The sequence below is a fragment of the Chiroxiphia lanceolata genome, chromosome 3 (genome assembly GCF_009829145.1).
Source record: "Chiroxiphia lanceolata isolate bChiLan1 chromosome 3, bChiLan1.pri, whole genome shotgun sequence".
NCBI classification, from domain to species: Eukaryota; Metazoa; Chordata; class Aves; order Passeriformes; family Pipridae; genus Chiroxiphia; species Chiroxiphia lanceolata.
The window spans coordinates 40436352-40451462 of NC_045639.1; the positions used below are offsets into that span (position 1 = coordinate 40436352).

The window sequence follows — 15111 nt, forward strand, 5'->3', positions numbered from 1 at the left end:
TGAATATTGAGAGATATATTAGCAAGCTGTATCAAGTACCAAGAAAAACAAGTATTAAAAACATAGAAAGCTAGATAAAAGACGTGCAATAAAACTACCAGAGAATAATTAATTATCTGGGTTTACTTGCTTTAGTGGTGCTCTGCTAATAACACTGTTACATTGCAGACAATATTTTACACTCTTCCCCGCCTTGCGGAACTTGCTGAAGATGAATGGATCTCACTCTCTAAATTTGACAGATTCACTGACATTCCTTTGCCATCAGGATTTCAGTGGTATCATTCTCGAACGAAACTTCGTGATCTGAAACCAAGCGACTGGTCTCAGCAAGACATGGGTAAAATATAGCTAATCTATATTAAATTTAATTGTTTGTATGTAGTAGCTGTGTGTATCTGTAATCAATCTGATCTGGTTTTGAGAGTCATCTACTTTCTACAGTATTTAGATTTATCTTCACATAAGTTATCTTCTTTACTGAAGCACTAGTTTTACTACTGCTTGCATATCCATATGAATGCAACAACTTTTTTTTTTATAGGTTCACATTCAGCTGAAACAGATAGCCAGACAGAATGGACTGATGTTCAGAAAAAGATTATACCCTGGAAAAACAGTACTCCTACTTTAGACTTGGAAATGGCATTTCAGGATCGTGCTGCTAAACTCGGTAAATCAAACAGCAGATTGATCGTGGTGGCTTCACTTATTGATAAACCTACCAATTTAGGAGGTAAGGTTGACTTCACATTTTTAAACTTTTATTTTAGACCTTAGAGCCCACTTAGATAATAGAAATTAATTTCATTTTATGTTGTTAATTAGAAAATTTTTTAAGTACTGCTCAGAAAAATAGATCATTATCCTGAAAAAAGAAATACTACCTTCTTCAGACTAGGGGTCTTCTATAGTTACATTTTAAGGCAAAAAAAAGTATCTACACATAACATGCATTAATTAAGTGGAACTTTGCTGTAAATCATGCTCAGTTTCTTACTGAATTTATATTCTTTGTTACAGTTGAGTTTTTCAACTATGCTTAAAGGAGATATGTTTTTCTTTAACAAGTAAAACAAATCTTGTAGACCTGCTAGATTCTCATGACTGTTGGTCATTAAAGTCCTCTTTCCTGATTAAGAACTCCTTCATGATGTCATGTCAGTTGTGATATAATAAATCCTGCATCTACTTTACTGCCATTGTCTTTGATGTTGTTAGTTTAAATAACTGCACTAGGGCTGTTCATGAAAAGTAAGCCCACAAGCTGGTGCTGTCTGCATTGTAGCGCTGTCATGTGTCATCCTCTCAAGCCTTTCATTTAGCAAATACTGGATTTAAAGCTTAAGCTTGTGTGTATATGTCTAACCATCCATCCTTGCTAAGGCTTAGACACTAGCCCCTTTTTTTGTGTAATTAGTATTGTAAAAGCATGTTGTCAGACATAGTGCTTTTCTAATTTTTATCTTTCTGCTAAGTTACAAAACATTTTTTTTTCTGTTTTTTTATATGGAACAAGGCGTGGCTTGGAATAGACCTGAAACTGATAAGAAAAGATGACTAAAGTAACATTGCACTTTTGCATTCTTTGTCATTTTCACTTACTAAAGCATTATGGCTTGGTGTTTATTTTCTACACAAAAATTACTTTATGTCTTGGTTTTGTAGGTTTATGTCGTACAAGTGAAATATTTGGAGCATCTGCATTAGTTGTCGGCAGTCTTCATTATATACAAGATAAGCAGTTCCAGCATCTTAGTGTTTCTGCAGAGCAATGGCTCCCCCTTGTTGAGGTGAATGGAAACATTTTAATCGTTAAAAAGTGTACTGAGCACCTTCAGTTGTCAGATGCATAGTGCAGAGTCTTACATTTTATCTTGAAAAAAATGAACTTTTTATTTATATATAACACCCATTGTTATCTCTGACACTTAATCTTGCATGTTTTGGTATAAGCTGTGGGTCAACCTCATAAAAAAAAAAGAATTTTAAAAATACTTTCAGTTTCTTATTGCTGTGGAAAACTGATTATGTGAGCTGTCATTGTTACATCTTATTCTGTTTTATAGTGGTGTGTTGGAATTTAACGTTTATTTATAAAAGTTGAACAACAGTTTATTTATTTTGCTTCGTCCATTGCTTCTGGTAACTTCATTGTGATTTTCTGAGTTTGCCTGAAGTTAACTTGTGCCAGCTTTTAGAACTATTATCTAGTTATCAGTTTTTCCAGGTCAGCTCTAGGTCATCTGAAACACTCAGTGGAAATTTTTGATTTTTTTTTTTTTCCCCCAGGGTGTTTATTTTCAGAACAAGATATCTGTAGCGTGTTTTGCCTGAAACAGAGTGCTGATGGATACGTTTTCGTGCCTGATCTCTGTACAGAAGTGTACTCATGGTAGAGCTGCTGTTGCATGAAGAAATTGGCATTTTAATACAAATAAGCAGTTTAGAGAGTAGGATTTAGATAACTAAGAAATTCTTCACTTTGAGCTATCCCAAGTTGCAGTTCAGGCATATAAGGCAACTCAGTTTCAGTATTGGCTGTTCTGTTATACTGGGAAGGAATTTCCAGTTAAATAACAACTGTCTCTGTGCCAGAGTGATTCTTTTACATTCAGATACAAGGCTTGTAGCTGTCAGAAGCCTAGAAAAGCCTTTCTTCATTGTATTGGTGGGGTACATTTTTGTGGCATTACTAACCTTTTGTGTTATTGCTGAAGAGCTTATAAAATGTTGAGCTGTGTATACGGACAGAGTCTTCGGGGATAAAAGTCAATGATCTTAAAAACTGTCCAAGTAAATTGTTTTTTACAGTAACTTCAGAAGTTTACCAAAGGTGTTATTTAAATATTTTTGTATTTCTCTCTACTTTTAATGGGTAGGTGAAACCATGTCAGCTTGTTGATTATTTACAGCAGAAGAAAACAGAAGGCTACACTATTATTGGTGTGGAGCAGACAGCTAAAAGTTTTGATCTTACAGAATATTGCTTCCCAGAGAAGTCACTATTATTGCTGGGGTAAGAACACATGTTTTTTTTGTAAATCTACCTCTTGCAGTCCACCTCTTCTTCTAGTCAGAGTTTGGTCATATGAAAACCAAGTGACACTGGTAAAGGTGATTTTAGAATGGGAAGTGATTATGGAAAGAGTACAGCTTGGCTTTATGTGCTAAGGAGTAGGAGGTATTGATAGCTACTCCTGAATGATCCTTCTCCTCATACTTAATAACCTGTCCATACACTGTAACTCCTTTTTATTATGGGTGAAGGTAGCAACAGCATGGATTGTATTTTTCCAGGTGTGACAGAGATATCGTCTGTTCAGTTTAGTTATATGGGGCCCTGTATGTGTAGGCTGTGGTGAGCTCAGCAAGAAGGAGTTAAGCCTGTTTGCTCTGCTTAACTTGGTGAGGAGGGCTGGAGCAGAGGGCGAGTGTGCATAGCCGGGAGATGCTTTAAAAGTTAAGGATTGAGCACAAGATGAAGTTTTTGCAGTACAAGCAGAGGATGGGACAACAAGGAAACGGTGTCTATAAGCAGACAAACCTCAGATGTGATACAAGGTGGGAGGCTACTTAAAGAGATCCACAGTAAAGCACCTACAAGTCAGAAAGCTACTGGCATTGCAGGGCTTCTGAGTGAGACCAGGAGGAAGGGCCTGCCTATTCCTTTTAGGACAGTGTGAGCAGAAATACCTTTTTTCCAACTTTTTTATGTGTAGCTTGTCTTCAAAATGTAGTTCTCATAGTCACTTTGTTCTCTTTTAATTAACAACGTAGTTTTAATTACTGGTAACCTCTGGTACCTTCTGATGTGCTCAGTTCTGAAAAGGTAAAACTTCCAGTTCAAGGCTTCAAATGAGTTTTTGACATTCCTTTATGCCAAATGTAAAGTGAGCAGGTGAGCTTGCCTGCTGTGCCAGCAGCTTCATGCCCTGGTCATTTCATCTATAGCTGATAATTTTGCTGTATATGGAGTTTAAAAATAAAAGCAGAGAGTCTTTATGTTGGGTGTTCAGCTATTGCTGGACCAGTGAACTGAAAATTGAGTGCACCACCAGTTTTCCTACATCAAAGCTTAGTCAGGCCTCCCCATGTTTTCTCTGTACTTGTAATGCTTTTAAAAAAATCATTTGTTGTCATCAGTTACACTTGTAGGTAGATGCACCATATTTGTCAAAGGGTATTTGGATGCTGCTGTGACATTTGTATTTTCTGCTTTCTGGAACGCTTGTCCTTTCTCAGATACAAGTTACTGTTTCTTCTTTACTAGAAACGAACATGAAGGAATCCCGGCAAACCTGATTCACCACCTGGATGTCTGTGTGGAAATTCCTCAGCAGGGTATTATTCGATCACTCAATGTTCACGTAAGCGGAGCTCTGCTGATCTGGGAGTACACAAGGCAACAAGTGATCAAGCAAAAACAACAAAAATAACTGCCAAGAGTCTCGTGCCTTATAGTACAGCTAGGTGGCTTCCTATGGTGCTACAACATGAAATTCTGAATAGATGAGATACAAACTCAGGGTGAATGAGGATTCTTAACTTTTGCATGTTTTGTTTTCTGTAGTGTTCAGGGTGACTTTTAAATGCCTTAATACTTTACCTCCTTAAATTGTTGCATTGGAAATAAATACTATTTATATTGCATGTGGCGTGTGTGTTTTCTCTACTGTTAGAACATCAGTGCAGTACTGTGAACAATCCCACACTCAAAACCACAGCATTTTTACTGCAGTTACTTCAGTTATGGTGACTATGCTTTCAATTGAAGTGGTGCCTTTAGCCAAAGTATTAATGATTCCAGCATCTAGATCTACTAGATTATATAATTTTTGGAAGGTAACTTCACTTACATAATTACATTAAATGGTGCCCCTTGTTTAAATGCCTTCCACAGTCAAGTTTATTAATCCTGCTGTAAACTCTCTGTATCTTTAAATGGAACTGCATCAGTAAGGTAATCAAATTATACAAAAGACCATAATATGAGAATCATGATAAATAAACTGAAATACTTCTAGCAGAGATACTGATTGAAAACTTATCACTAATGTAAAAATTCCTATTGCTTATAAAAAGTAAGCATACTCAAAATAGGTAGATTACATATCATATGCACAGGATGCATTAGGTCTTCTGATGACCACTGTTATATAAACCAATGTCTGACTTAAACTGTATTTTAAAATAGTTTGAAATACTTGGTAAATGACAAATACAAACTGCATTATACCACCACCTCCTTTTGACAAGACATGAAAGTTGAACTTTTTTTTTAAGGAAAACTTGGCTCACTTACTGAAAAAGAATTTTATTTTCTCCTTAGAATATATACATTGCAGTATTAAACAATTATTTGTGTGAAAGAATTTTAATAATTATACATTCAGACCCTTAGATTTGTGAACAACCCTGCACCATAAGCTGTACACAACCATCTTTCAGCAGACATGTGAGACCTGGCAACAAGAACAGCAGTCTGCATTTCAGGGAGACAGTCTTGCACTCAGGCAGCTCCTGTTGCTTTCTCTTGCTTCTTCTTTCTATAGTTACTTGATTTATTATGAAAGCAGAGTACCTAAGACTTTCCAGCAGCTTCTGGAGGAATATACCCTTCTGTTTCAAGCTTTTTTTTATATTTTAAGAAGTCTCTTCTTTTGTCAAAATGTTTAACCTGTTTAAAAAGAGAAAAGATGTTCATCAGAAGAAACTAGCAGAGGAAGGGGTTTTATGTATCACAAGACGACTATCGAATTATCAGTGAACTTGAGGATTTTACTACACTAATTAGGAGTTTCTTCCTCTGTTGAAATAAAAGACTAAAGAATGGCATATTTGGTTTTTGGTTTGTGGGGGCTTTTGGACCCTTTTGGAAGTGAACTTCATTTTCCTGAAGTTCACGATCCTGTTACTTCATGATCTAGTAAAAGCAGCCTCTTGCTTTGCTCCTTTCACTGCTATCAACAAAGATTATTTGTGATGCAAAGGTAAGTCCAGCAGCTTCTCTGTGGCATCGCAGACCACGTAATCTCTGAATTCATTGCCTACAGCCACTGATGTGCATGGTGCAAAGCACTGCTGATGAGACTGCCATCACCAGAGATGACGTACAGCAGAAGTGCAGTGTTTGAAGTACAGGTCAGTGCAGCAACTGTGAAGGTACTTGGTTTTAACTGACTGCAGTCTACTAGCTGCAATGGGAACTGTTCAGCCCCTCAGATGCTATTGTTACAAAAGGGCAAGGCCTATTAAAAAAGGGTTATAACTTGAGCAAAAGAAACTAAAAAGCACGTGAGTGAGTTACATGTAGGCAGGTGGCTTACTGTGATGTTACGCTGCATGAAAAAGGGTATTTTTATGCACAAGAAGGTATCAGATGCCAGTCTCAAGATGCCACACAACTGTAGGCCCTGCATGTCAGCTCCCTTCCATACTGGCCTCTCTTCTTTAGTAATAGTAATTTATGGGCACTTCTACAAGCTTTCAAGTATCTTTCAAAACGTTTTTTTCCTAATTAAACAATGAAGTTTGTATAGCTGTGTATTTATCTGAAAATTTGAGATCTTATTTTCCTTTCCCTTAGTACTATATACTGCTTCTCACAGTTCCCAGGCCAGTCCGTGGTCCATTCAGGAGCTTTCATTTCCCAACAAGGCAAACCAATTTACGCCCGGCAAGGGTGCAGGCTTATCCATGGGACAGCGTAAGGCTGCCCATGCTCTGCACTCCTCGAAGCTGGAGCTGCCATCCTTAACAAGGCAGCTGTGACTCGCGTGTCGCTGCTGTTACAGACTGGCAAGGACACATTCTGTTCGTCCAGCCTTAGGCAGCTTCAGGCGGTGCTCACCCACTGCTGCGGGCAGCGCGACTCGAAGGCCCGGCGCAGCTTCTCGCACTTGGCGGCGTCATCCCCGTGGCTGTCCAGGCACTGCCAGAACTCGTCCCGGGCTCCCCAGCACGCCGTCCTCTCCTCCTTCGTCGGCGCCGCCATCCTCGCTGCCCACCTGGACACGACACACGGCGGCTGTCCCAGCACGCCTCGCCCCCGGCGCCTCCCCGCGCCTCGCCGCTCCCATGGCGGGGCGCCGGCGCTGCCCCGCCCGCGGCCCCAAGGCAGCGGGGGAAGCGGTGCCGCCGCCGCCGGCGGAGGGAAAGCTCCGCGCCCGCCCCACACTCACTCACCCACGGCGAAGGTCACGCTCCGGAAGCGGTCCCGGCTCTTCCCCCCGGCGCGATGGGAGGGCGGGCCCCGTGTCCCGGTGTCCCGCCTTGCCGGGCGGGGCTGCGGCTGCGGCCGCGATGGGGTGGGGCGGTGGGAGTTTCTGTCACTCTGCGGTCTACCGTGGCCTTCCTGTCCCAGGCCCGACAGGGCTGCCGCGTCCCCTCAGTCGCAAACGATATTTGGAAGTATCACTTTCCTGGGATGCTTTTCTGTGCTTAATTTCTTTCCGGTATTAGCCTCTTGTTCTCTAGCACACAATATACAACTGTTTTTCTTCTAATGAATTCTATGCAGTGCCTTAGTGGATAATTTGTTCAAAGAAATGAAGTGTCTCTGCTTTCTTTCTGAGACATAGGAAAGCCAGTTGGATAATATCGTTGCGTAAAATGTTTGGGGCCAGGACCGGTTTACATTTGGTGTTTATAAAGCCCTAGGAGTTGGAACTCAAGTAAACAGTAATGACACGCAGTCTGAACCGCTTCAGGTTTGCTAATTCAATGAATTAGGAAAAAAAATCTGAGAGCACTTACGGCACTGTAAATTTCTTACAGTTTAAATACCAAAACAGTAAGGTAGTGACTGGATGGAAGGCTGATAATGATAGCACGTACACATCACGCATTTTTGGCAGTTTACCTTACAGGATGATTCTCTCCTGAGAGTTGGTCCATTGATTTCATTCAGTACGCTTCTTACACAAATTACTCTGGAAAGGTTTCTCAGAATGGACTCAGTTGCTGAGTCAAGATGATAATAAAAACTACTTTACCCCAGTGGAAGAACAATGTACCTGTAGTCAGGGATGGTAAAACAACAGCAGAAGCCTGGGGATGGTCAGGTGGGCACCCGGTGGCCTCAGCCCAGCAGCAGCCTCAGGTCCAAACCTACAGTGCTGGTATAGAGCATCAGAGAGCAAACTCTGTTTCGTTATTTCATCTGGGATTTGGTGGCATTTCCTTGTGGCAGCCTGTAAGCCAAAGAATTGGTAGTTTCCTTTTATACGTCAGCGTCCTGGATATGTGGAGCAGTTTTGAAAGCCATGGTGCATGTTCCCATAGTAATGCTGTGCAGTTTTGGGAAGGGTGATATTTTGGCAGCTGGGAAGGGCCTGACTCTGGGAGTTGCTGAGCCCCTGGCAGCTCTCAGACCACCTGTCAGCTTTACAGGGAGTTTTTCCTGACAGGTCCATGACCATCCGGCAGCTTTACTAGTAGTTTGCCGATAGCCGATGCTCCGTCTGGTGTTTGAGGCAGCCCATTCGAGGAATGGGTGTAGCTGTCAACCTCCCTTGAGCTGCATTTCTTCCTCAGCATGTGGTCATGGTAGTGGCTGCTGGTGGAGGGCATCCTTTCCTGGTTCTCCTTGCAGGTGGCTCACTCCTCTTGATATATGAAAGCTATTTTAAGAGCAGTCCAGGGATTTGAACTTCTTGAGCAGAGCTCCCTTGTAAACCAGCCAGATTTGGAGGGAATTTTGTTCCTAACTAACCTCTTGGAAGGGATACTTATTTTTGAGAAATGTTAATCTGACTGCTGCTGTAAGCTGTATGGTATATAACACTGTCCATGCTCTCTTCACTGGCCATTTGCTTAACCATGTTCTGTTTGCTACACTATGGTAGGTAAGAGATGCAAGAGATACAGTCATTTAATTTCTAATAGAACAAGGGGTTTAAGGTGATTGGAAGTTACTGCAAAAATAGATTTTCTGTTATGTTTTTATGTTCAAAAGAATTAATATTGAAGTAAATTTATATTACAGGACCCTTTTGCACTCAGGATTTTGTGAAGCAAGCTTTTACAGACATGAATATTGAAAAGAAAATTAATATTAAGTCTCAAGACTGAATCGTGTGATAATGGAATATAATAGTAGGAAATGTCAGTTGTGGTTTAGATTTCAAAATTTATGGTGCGTGTAAAGTTGTTTAGTTACTGCATTCACAAAACAGAAGGGATAATATAATTATATATAATTAATCACAAAGCCCAAATAGCACATCTGGGATATTTGTGATAAATAGTTTATTCTTTAATGACCTGTGGCCTGAGAAGTACTCACTGGAGACAATTGTCAGTAACTCTGTGTAATGGATATTATGGGAATTTAGTGATCTGGTTTTAGAAAGTGTATGAATAGAAAAATACACAGATTTGTCTAATACATTTTTAATGGCATTATTTCCATTTGGTTAAACTGCCATCATAAGGAGGTGGGGTTTTTTGGTTGTTAATTAGCCAATTCTAACTATTTATCTTTAGTCTTTTACTTTTGGTAAATGAGCCCAGGAAGTAATGAATGGGATATTTATCATAACTAGGCAGAGGCTAATGTTCTAGAAAGAAGAGAGGCTGAAAAAATTCCAGATTTGTTAGGTGTGCTAGTTGCCACAGTTGAAGCTTTTGAATTATATTTCCATTTAGCAGTTAGTGAGATAGATGTTAAAGAAATAGATGCCTGTTTCCCACTGAAACTCTTGCCAGAAATGCATTTAAAGTGAATCATGTGGAATTTATACAGTGGTTCAGCTCGTAGATTCTTTTGTGCCTGTCTTTGCTAATTGTGAAATGACACTGTGTGTGCTTTGCCTTCCAGTAATGTCTAACAGATCACTCCTCACCTACAGCCTTACTTCTTACTTACCCCATATTTAATTGAAATTTGCCCAGCAGATTCTTGATTGGCAACCATGACGATTTCTCCTTTCACTTTGGAAGCAGTTAGCACAGGTTTCCCTACCAATCATTGGTGTACTGTAGCTATGTTCAGCTTTGTGCTTATACCAGGAGCTCAGCTGATTTGTTTTTCTTTTATTGAAATAGTCTAATAGTCCATACTAGATGTTCAAGGAACTGAATTTTAAAATGAGTTCTTTAAGCAATATAGCCTTGTGTAGAACTATTTATTTTGCTGCAAATAATAACAAAGACTTACCTAAGGTAGTGTGGGACATTTTCTTCTGTTACGGAACACCAAGGGTTTTTTTTAAACAAAATTTTTAAAATATGTAGTTCAAGAGAACGATATGTTAAGATTCTTTCCCTCTTCCCCTCTTTCTCCTTCCTCCTTTCCTTCTCAAATGTCCATTAAGGATATAACTCTGACTCCTTTGGCATTACAGTGTTGTTATGCTTGGTGAAAAAAAATAATTTTAAAAAAGCAAAATCACCACAGTGATTAATTGTGCCTAGTTTTATTATTAAAAAGGGAGTAAATTAAGCAAAGAAGCCCCATAAAGTGCACACAATAATCATCTTTAGATTGAAAACATTTAAGAAGTGTATACTGTACTTTGTATGGCCTTATGCAAAGCACTTCTCTTCATTATTTCATAAAAACTTCATTCTGAGTTTTACTTTTGTGAATTTCTTTTTAACAATAACATGCTGAAACTTCAGATGGGGTAGCAAAAATTTAGGTGTATGTATGAATAAAGAAGGAGAAGTGTACAATTAGAAAGAAAATGGTAGCTTTTGTTTGGTGGTCTTAGCAAATAAATTTTCTAAATCCTTAAGAAAATGTGAATATTCATGTGATTTTGGTGGGGTTTTTTGTTTTGTTTTGTTTTGTGGGTTTTGTTTGTTTGTTTGTTTGTTTGTTTTTGGTGGGTTTTTTTGTTGGTTTTTTTTTTTAATTTTAACTAAATGTGTGCAGGGGCTTTTAGCTTGATTTCTTCAAAATGCTTACTTTGCTGGGTGTTGTGACGAGTATCCCCACACTAGGGAGTGCCAGTGTGACATGAACATAGAGGATGAAGTACTTGCCTTGGGACACTGGGGGAGGGACAGAGGAAGAGACTACTCCAGCTTTCTGTGGTAGCTTTGTGTGTGTCACAAAAGTGGGTTGCATGTGTGCAATCATCAGGTAGTGCAGGAGGGGATTTGACTAGGAGGTAAGCCATCTGTGCAGGCTGGTATGGAGACAGAGGAGAAAGAATAGACAGAATGGTGATTTTCACCTTCTCCAGACTGCTTAGTGATTTGAAGCCTGCTGAGCAAAGGCTTGCTTGTTTTTTTTGACTTCTCATGGACATCAGTGGAGTACTGTGTGGAGTGCAGTCTGAAAATCACTAGACTGCCTAGAGGAGTTGTGATCACGATGACGAAAAAGCTCAACAACTGGAGTTTTAGGATTCTTTTAAGGTGAAGTAATTTACATTAATAATAGGCACTTGTTTTTCATGACAGAGTTCCATTTTTGCTCAATTGCTAGGAAGGAAGAAAACAGAAAACAGAGCATTTTGGGAAAACAGGTGATGGTGGGAATACTGACCTCACTGGAGTCCAGGTTTTAATCTTGGTTATAGGATTCTTAAAAAAATCCTGTAAGGATCTTTTAAGTGTCTGGGTCAGTTGGGGTATGTGCAGAACTTGGAGTTTGTTGTAAATATTCTGTGGAAGTTAGCCAAGGCAGCTCTCCCTAAGCAAAGGAAAAGTCTCAGTCTTTCAGTAATCTTGTCCTTTCATGTTAAAAGTAGTCTAAAGGATGGATGGCTTACTGCAGACTTGTCTTGGCCCTTTTTTTGAGAGAGAATAGGAAGCAGTGCACTTAGATTTTCTAATGATGCTTTTTACCAAATAAATGAAGCTACTGTGGATGACAAGAGGTTTTCTTGTGGATTAATAACTGGTTAGTGAGGCAGGAAACAGCAGGAATAAATTATTGCTGTTCAAAAGGAGAGAGATTACCAAAGGAGCTGTGCAATCTAAAGACTGGTCAAAAAAACCCATTTACTGATCATACTTTTTTACTGTTTCAAGAGAGTGAAGAGTCACCACTGAGAAAGGATCTGTCACTGTCATGTAGCCAAGAAGCAAAATAGCTGGTGGCATTCAACATTAATAGACATGAGGTAAAGGACATGGTAAAAAAGTCTAAGATACATGGTGAGGGGCTCTAAGTTTACTGTTGTCACTCATCAGAAAAATTCTCAATTTATGGTGTATATATATGCTCTGTTAAAGCACATCTAATTTAGTTCTCTTCATTTGGGTGAAAGATGCTCTGCAGGTTGGTTGCTGTTGTTCCTAATCAATGCACTGATGGCTACGCTGAGATGTTATGTGGACTGAATCTAGAACTGGAGGGAAACCTGGGAATGAGGATCTGGAAAACTCATTGAGTTCTCTTCTGAAAGATCATCTAGTTCAGCAGCAGGATTAAAGAAATGTCTCTAGATCATTGCAGAGAAATTGCATATAACAGGTTCTTAAATACACTGCTCTTATGAGCTCCACAACCTCCCTTGTTTAAGTCTTTTCCAGAACTATAACTCTGCTTATAAGTTCTACTCTTCTCTATCAAGAAGTTGGTTGTATCCTAGTTTATCTGTAATGTGCAGGGAGACATACTGATTGCCACCTTCTTTAAAATGATCTTGTGCAAATATAAAGATCCCTCTAGTAGGGTTTCAGGTAGAAAAATAAAATTATGAGGTTTATTATTTTCAGAAACATTAGTTTGAGCTACTGATCCTGTCCTTAGGAAAGAGATTTCCTCTTAGAAGTTTTTTAGGCTGCTGATGGGCATCTGTTCATTTGACTTCCTTTTCATTTTCATAAGATCTTTCAGCTCTTTTTTTCCTTATTTCCCTTTCTAATGTTCAGGACTTCTAGACAAGGTGCAGGCTATTATGGAAATGCCCTAGAACCAGCTAAAGAAGAAAATCTAGTTGCTTCTCTTTTAATAATGATGAGGTAATTAAACTCATCCCTCAAAATCCATTACTGCAGGCAGTTCCTGCAAAGACAGCTTGCATGAGGACTGGATTGTGAAAGAAGATTCTCAGCCTTGGCCTTTGCCAAGGGGTAGTTCAGGCCTTGAAAGACTCCATCCTTTCTGCAGTACAAACCAGGGACATGAAGGCAAACTCTCTGTAGTTTATGACTTTACAGCATGTGCACAAACTCAAGTTATTGGAAGGGACAGATGGGTATCTTCCCCTGGAAAGTGTTTTCTAAAAGGTATTTATTTCTTGATCCCATCATCAGCTTTCTTGTGCTCTTGCTTCACACCAGCTACATTGTTTCTGCCTTCTATTCTTTCCCCATTCCTTGAAGAAACACCCAGTCCAAGCCTGCTGTCTGAGTCCACATAGCCAAGACAAGGTGGCTGGTGCTATTCCTAAGGTTTCTGAAGGGCTGGAGACCTATGACATCCTTTTCAGTTCCATACGTTCCAGTTGTGCAGATTTGTGAGTTTACTGATGATATGATCCAGAGCTATGGAAATCCATTCAGAATTTTGTGTTCACTGCACAGGGAAACCTTTGCTTTTCAGTGGGTTTTCAGGCCCGCAGGCACAGTAGCAGACAGGCTTTTGACCAGAAATGGTGTCACCCTGGTGATGTTGCCTTCTCTATAGGGTGAAGATAATGTCTCTATTAACTCTGACTAACTCGATATTGCACTAGCTTTGTTACGGAGAACTCTGGAGAGCTGGATATGAGTGACTTGTCCCTGAGCTCACAGGAGACATTAATTCATCCCCAGAACATGGTGATCTACAGGTCCTGCTAGTGTCTACCAATTAGCTCTCAAAACAGTTAAGCTACATATTGGTTTCAGTGTCTTCTGTTTATCTGTTGATTATTGTGGTTGGATTTCTGCCTTTCATGGATATTTTCTGAAGACTACTGATATGAATACAGCCATTCTAGACAGAAGAACAGGAGAAACTTTTTCAAATGAGCCCATCTCTGCCCCATGGGCTGATGAGAGGCTCATGCAGCCACTGTGAAGAGCTGCAATAAAAATTATGATGTAAGTAGCAGCAGGAGAGAACCATAGACAAAAGACCAAGGAAAGAGACACAGCAGGGAGGAGGAGAACTTCTGTGCCTGCTTCGAATTCCTCACTGCTGTATTGTGCAGCAGTGAAAGCTGGCAGCTGCAATGAGGTCTGGTGATGCTGTTTACTTTCCTGAGATTTTTTTTCCAACTTGCTCTTTTAACAAGCCCACTGGATTATTACTACTTTTCCCCTTTGCTGGAGGAGCTAAAGACACTTCAAGAGCTAAGCTGGGGTGGAAAGTTGCCAGTCCAGGTCAGCCTTTAAACAAGGGTGCACACTGGTGCTCTGTGAGGGCAGGAGCCACACACTGGCAATGCAGGAGATCAGCTTCAAAGACACCGGGCAGGGACCTGCAGTTCTGCCCCAGTAGGAGGTTCGAGGTGGCTACGGGTGGGCTAAAAGTGCTGGTTCCAGTCTTGTATTGCTCTCTGCTGCAGAGAGCAGTGTGGGGTCCACACAGGCCAGCAGGATCTCCAACTCCCAGGGTGCTGCAGAGATTGCATCCAGTGCTTTTGGCCTAAGAGGGCAAGCAGGAGAGCCTGCTACAACTCAGCCGTCGTCTCCAAGGCACTGAATTTGTCCTGAGAGTCCTTCAGCATTCTGAGATCAGAAGCATTCAATCTTCCCTTCACCTGATGGGCAACCCAGTTACATCTGATGCCTTTGCAGAAGGGTTTGCTCTCTGGCTTGTCCTTCTGATGAGCGCCAACAAATCCAGTTTCTTTCATTCCTCAGCTTCAGACCTGTGGTGCTTTGGCACTTAGAGATGCACACACATACCATATGGACATGCTGCTTTCCTGATGTTCTCCTAGTCACATCCTGGGCTTCAGTGCCTGGAAGGTTTTGCTACACAGTGACTTATCATCAGACCAGGTGTTTATGCTTAGGGCAAGGTGTTGCCTGAAGAGATATAGGTCACTTCATCTGATTAATTTGTCTATGTGCAGTTTAAAATTGCTTGACATGGAAAATCTAGTTGGTTCTAGTGAGCTCCCACTCAGGAGAGATAGTAATAAAGTGCTGTTTGAAATCCTGGTCCTTGCATGTATTTAGCCTGTTCTCAGGAAGGATGAGCCAACAGAAGCAATG

At 40.3% G+C, this 15111-nt stretch overlaps 2 protein-coding genes across 2 annotated transcripts in view; one reads left to right on the forward strand and one right to left on the reverse strand.

Annotated features, from left to right (window-relative positions):
• The window catches only part of TARBP1 (TAR (HIV-1) RNA binding protein 1), a 32621-nt gene extending 27968 nt beyond the window's left edge, over positions 1-4653 (forward strand). The window contains 5 exon segments of the mRNA XM_032682976.1: positions 169-340; positions 545-736; positions 1669-1793; positions 2883-3019; positions 4274-4653. Coding sequence (XP_032538867.1) covers positions 169-340; positions 545-736; positions 1669-1793; positions 2883-3019; positions 4274-4439 — 792 coding nt within the window. The 3' untranslated portion in view covers positions 4440-4653.
• A 648-nt stretch (positions 4654-5301) lies between these two features.
• Positions 5302-7279, reverse strand: LOC116784399 (cytochrome c oxidase assembly factor 6 homolog). The gene is made up of 3 exons (XM_032682977.1): positions 7185-7279; positions 6854-7010; positions 5302-5680 (listed from the first exon to the last, which is right to left on the reverse strand). Exons 2-3 carry the CDS (start codon positions 6995-6997, stop codon positions 5585-5587), a joined length of 240 nt encoding a protein of 79 aa, XP_032538868.1. The 5' UTR covers positions 6998-7010; positions 7185-7279; the 3' UTR covers positions 5302-5584.
• Between the last annotated feature and the right edge of the window lie 7832 nt (positions 7280-15111).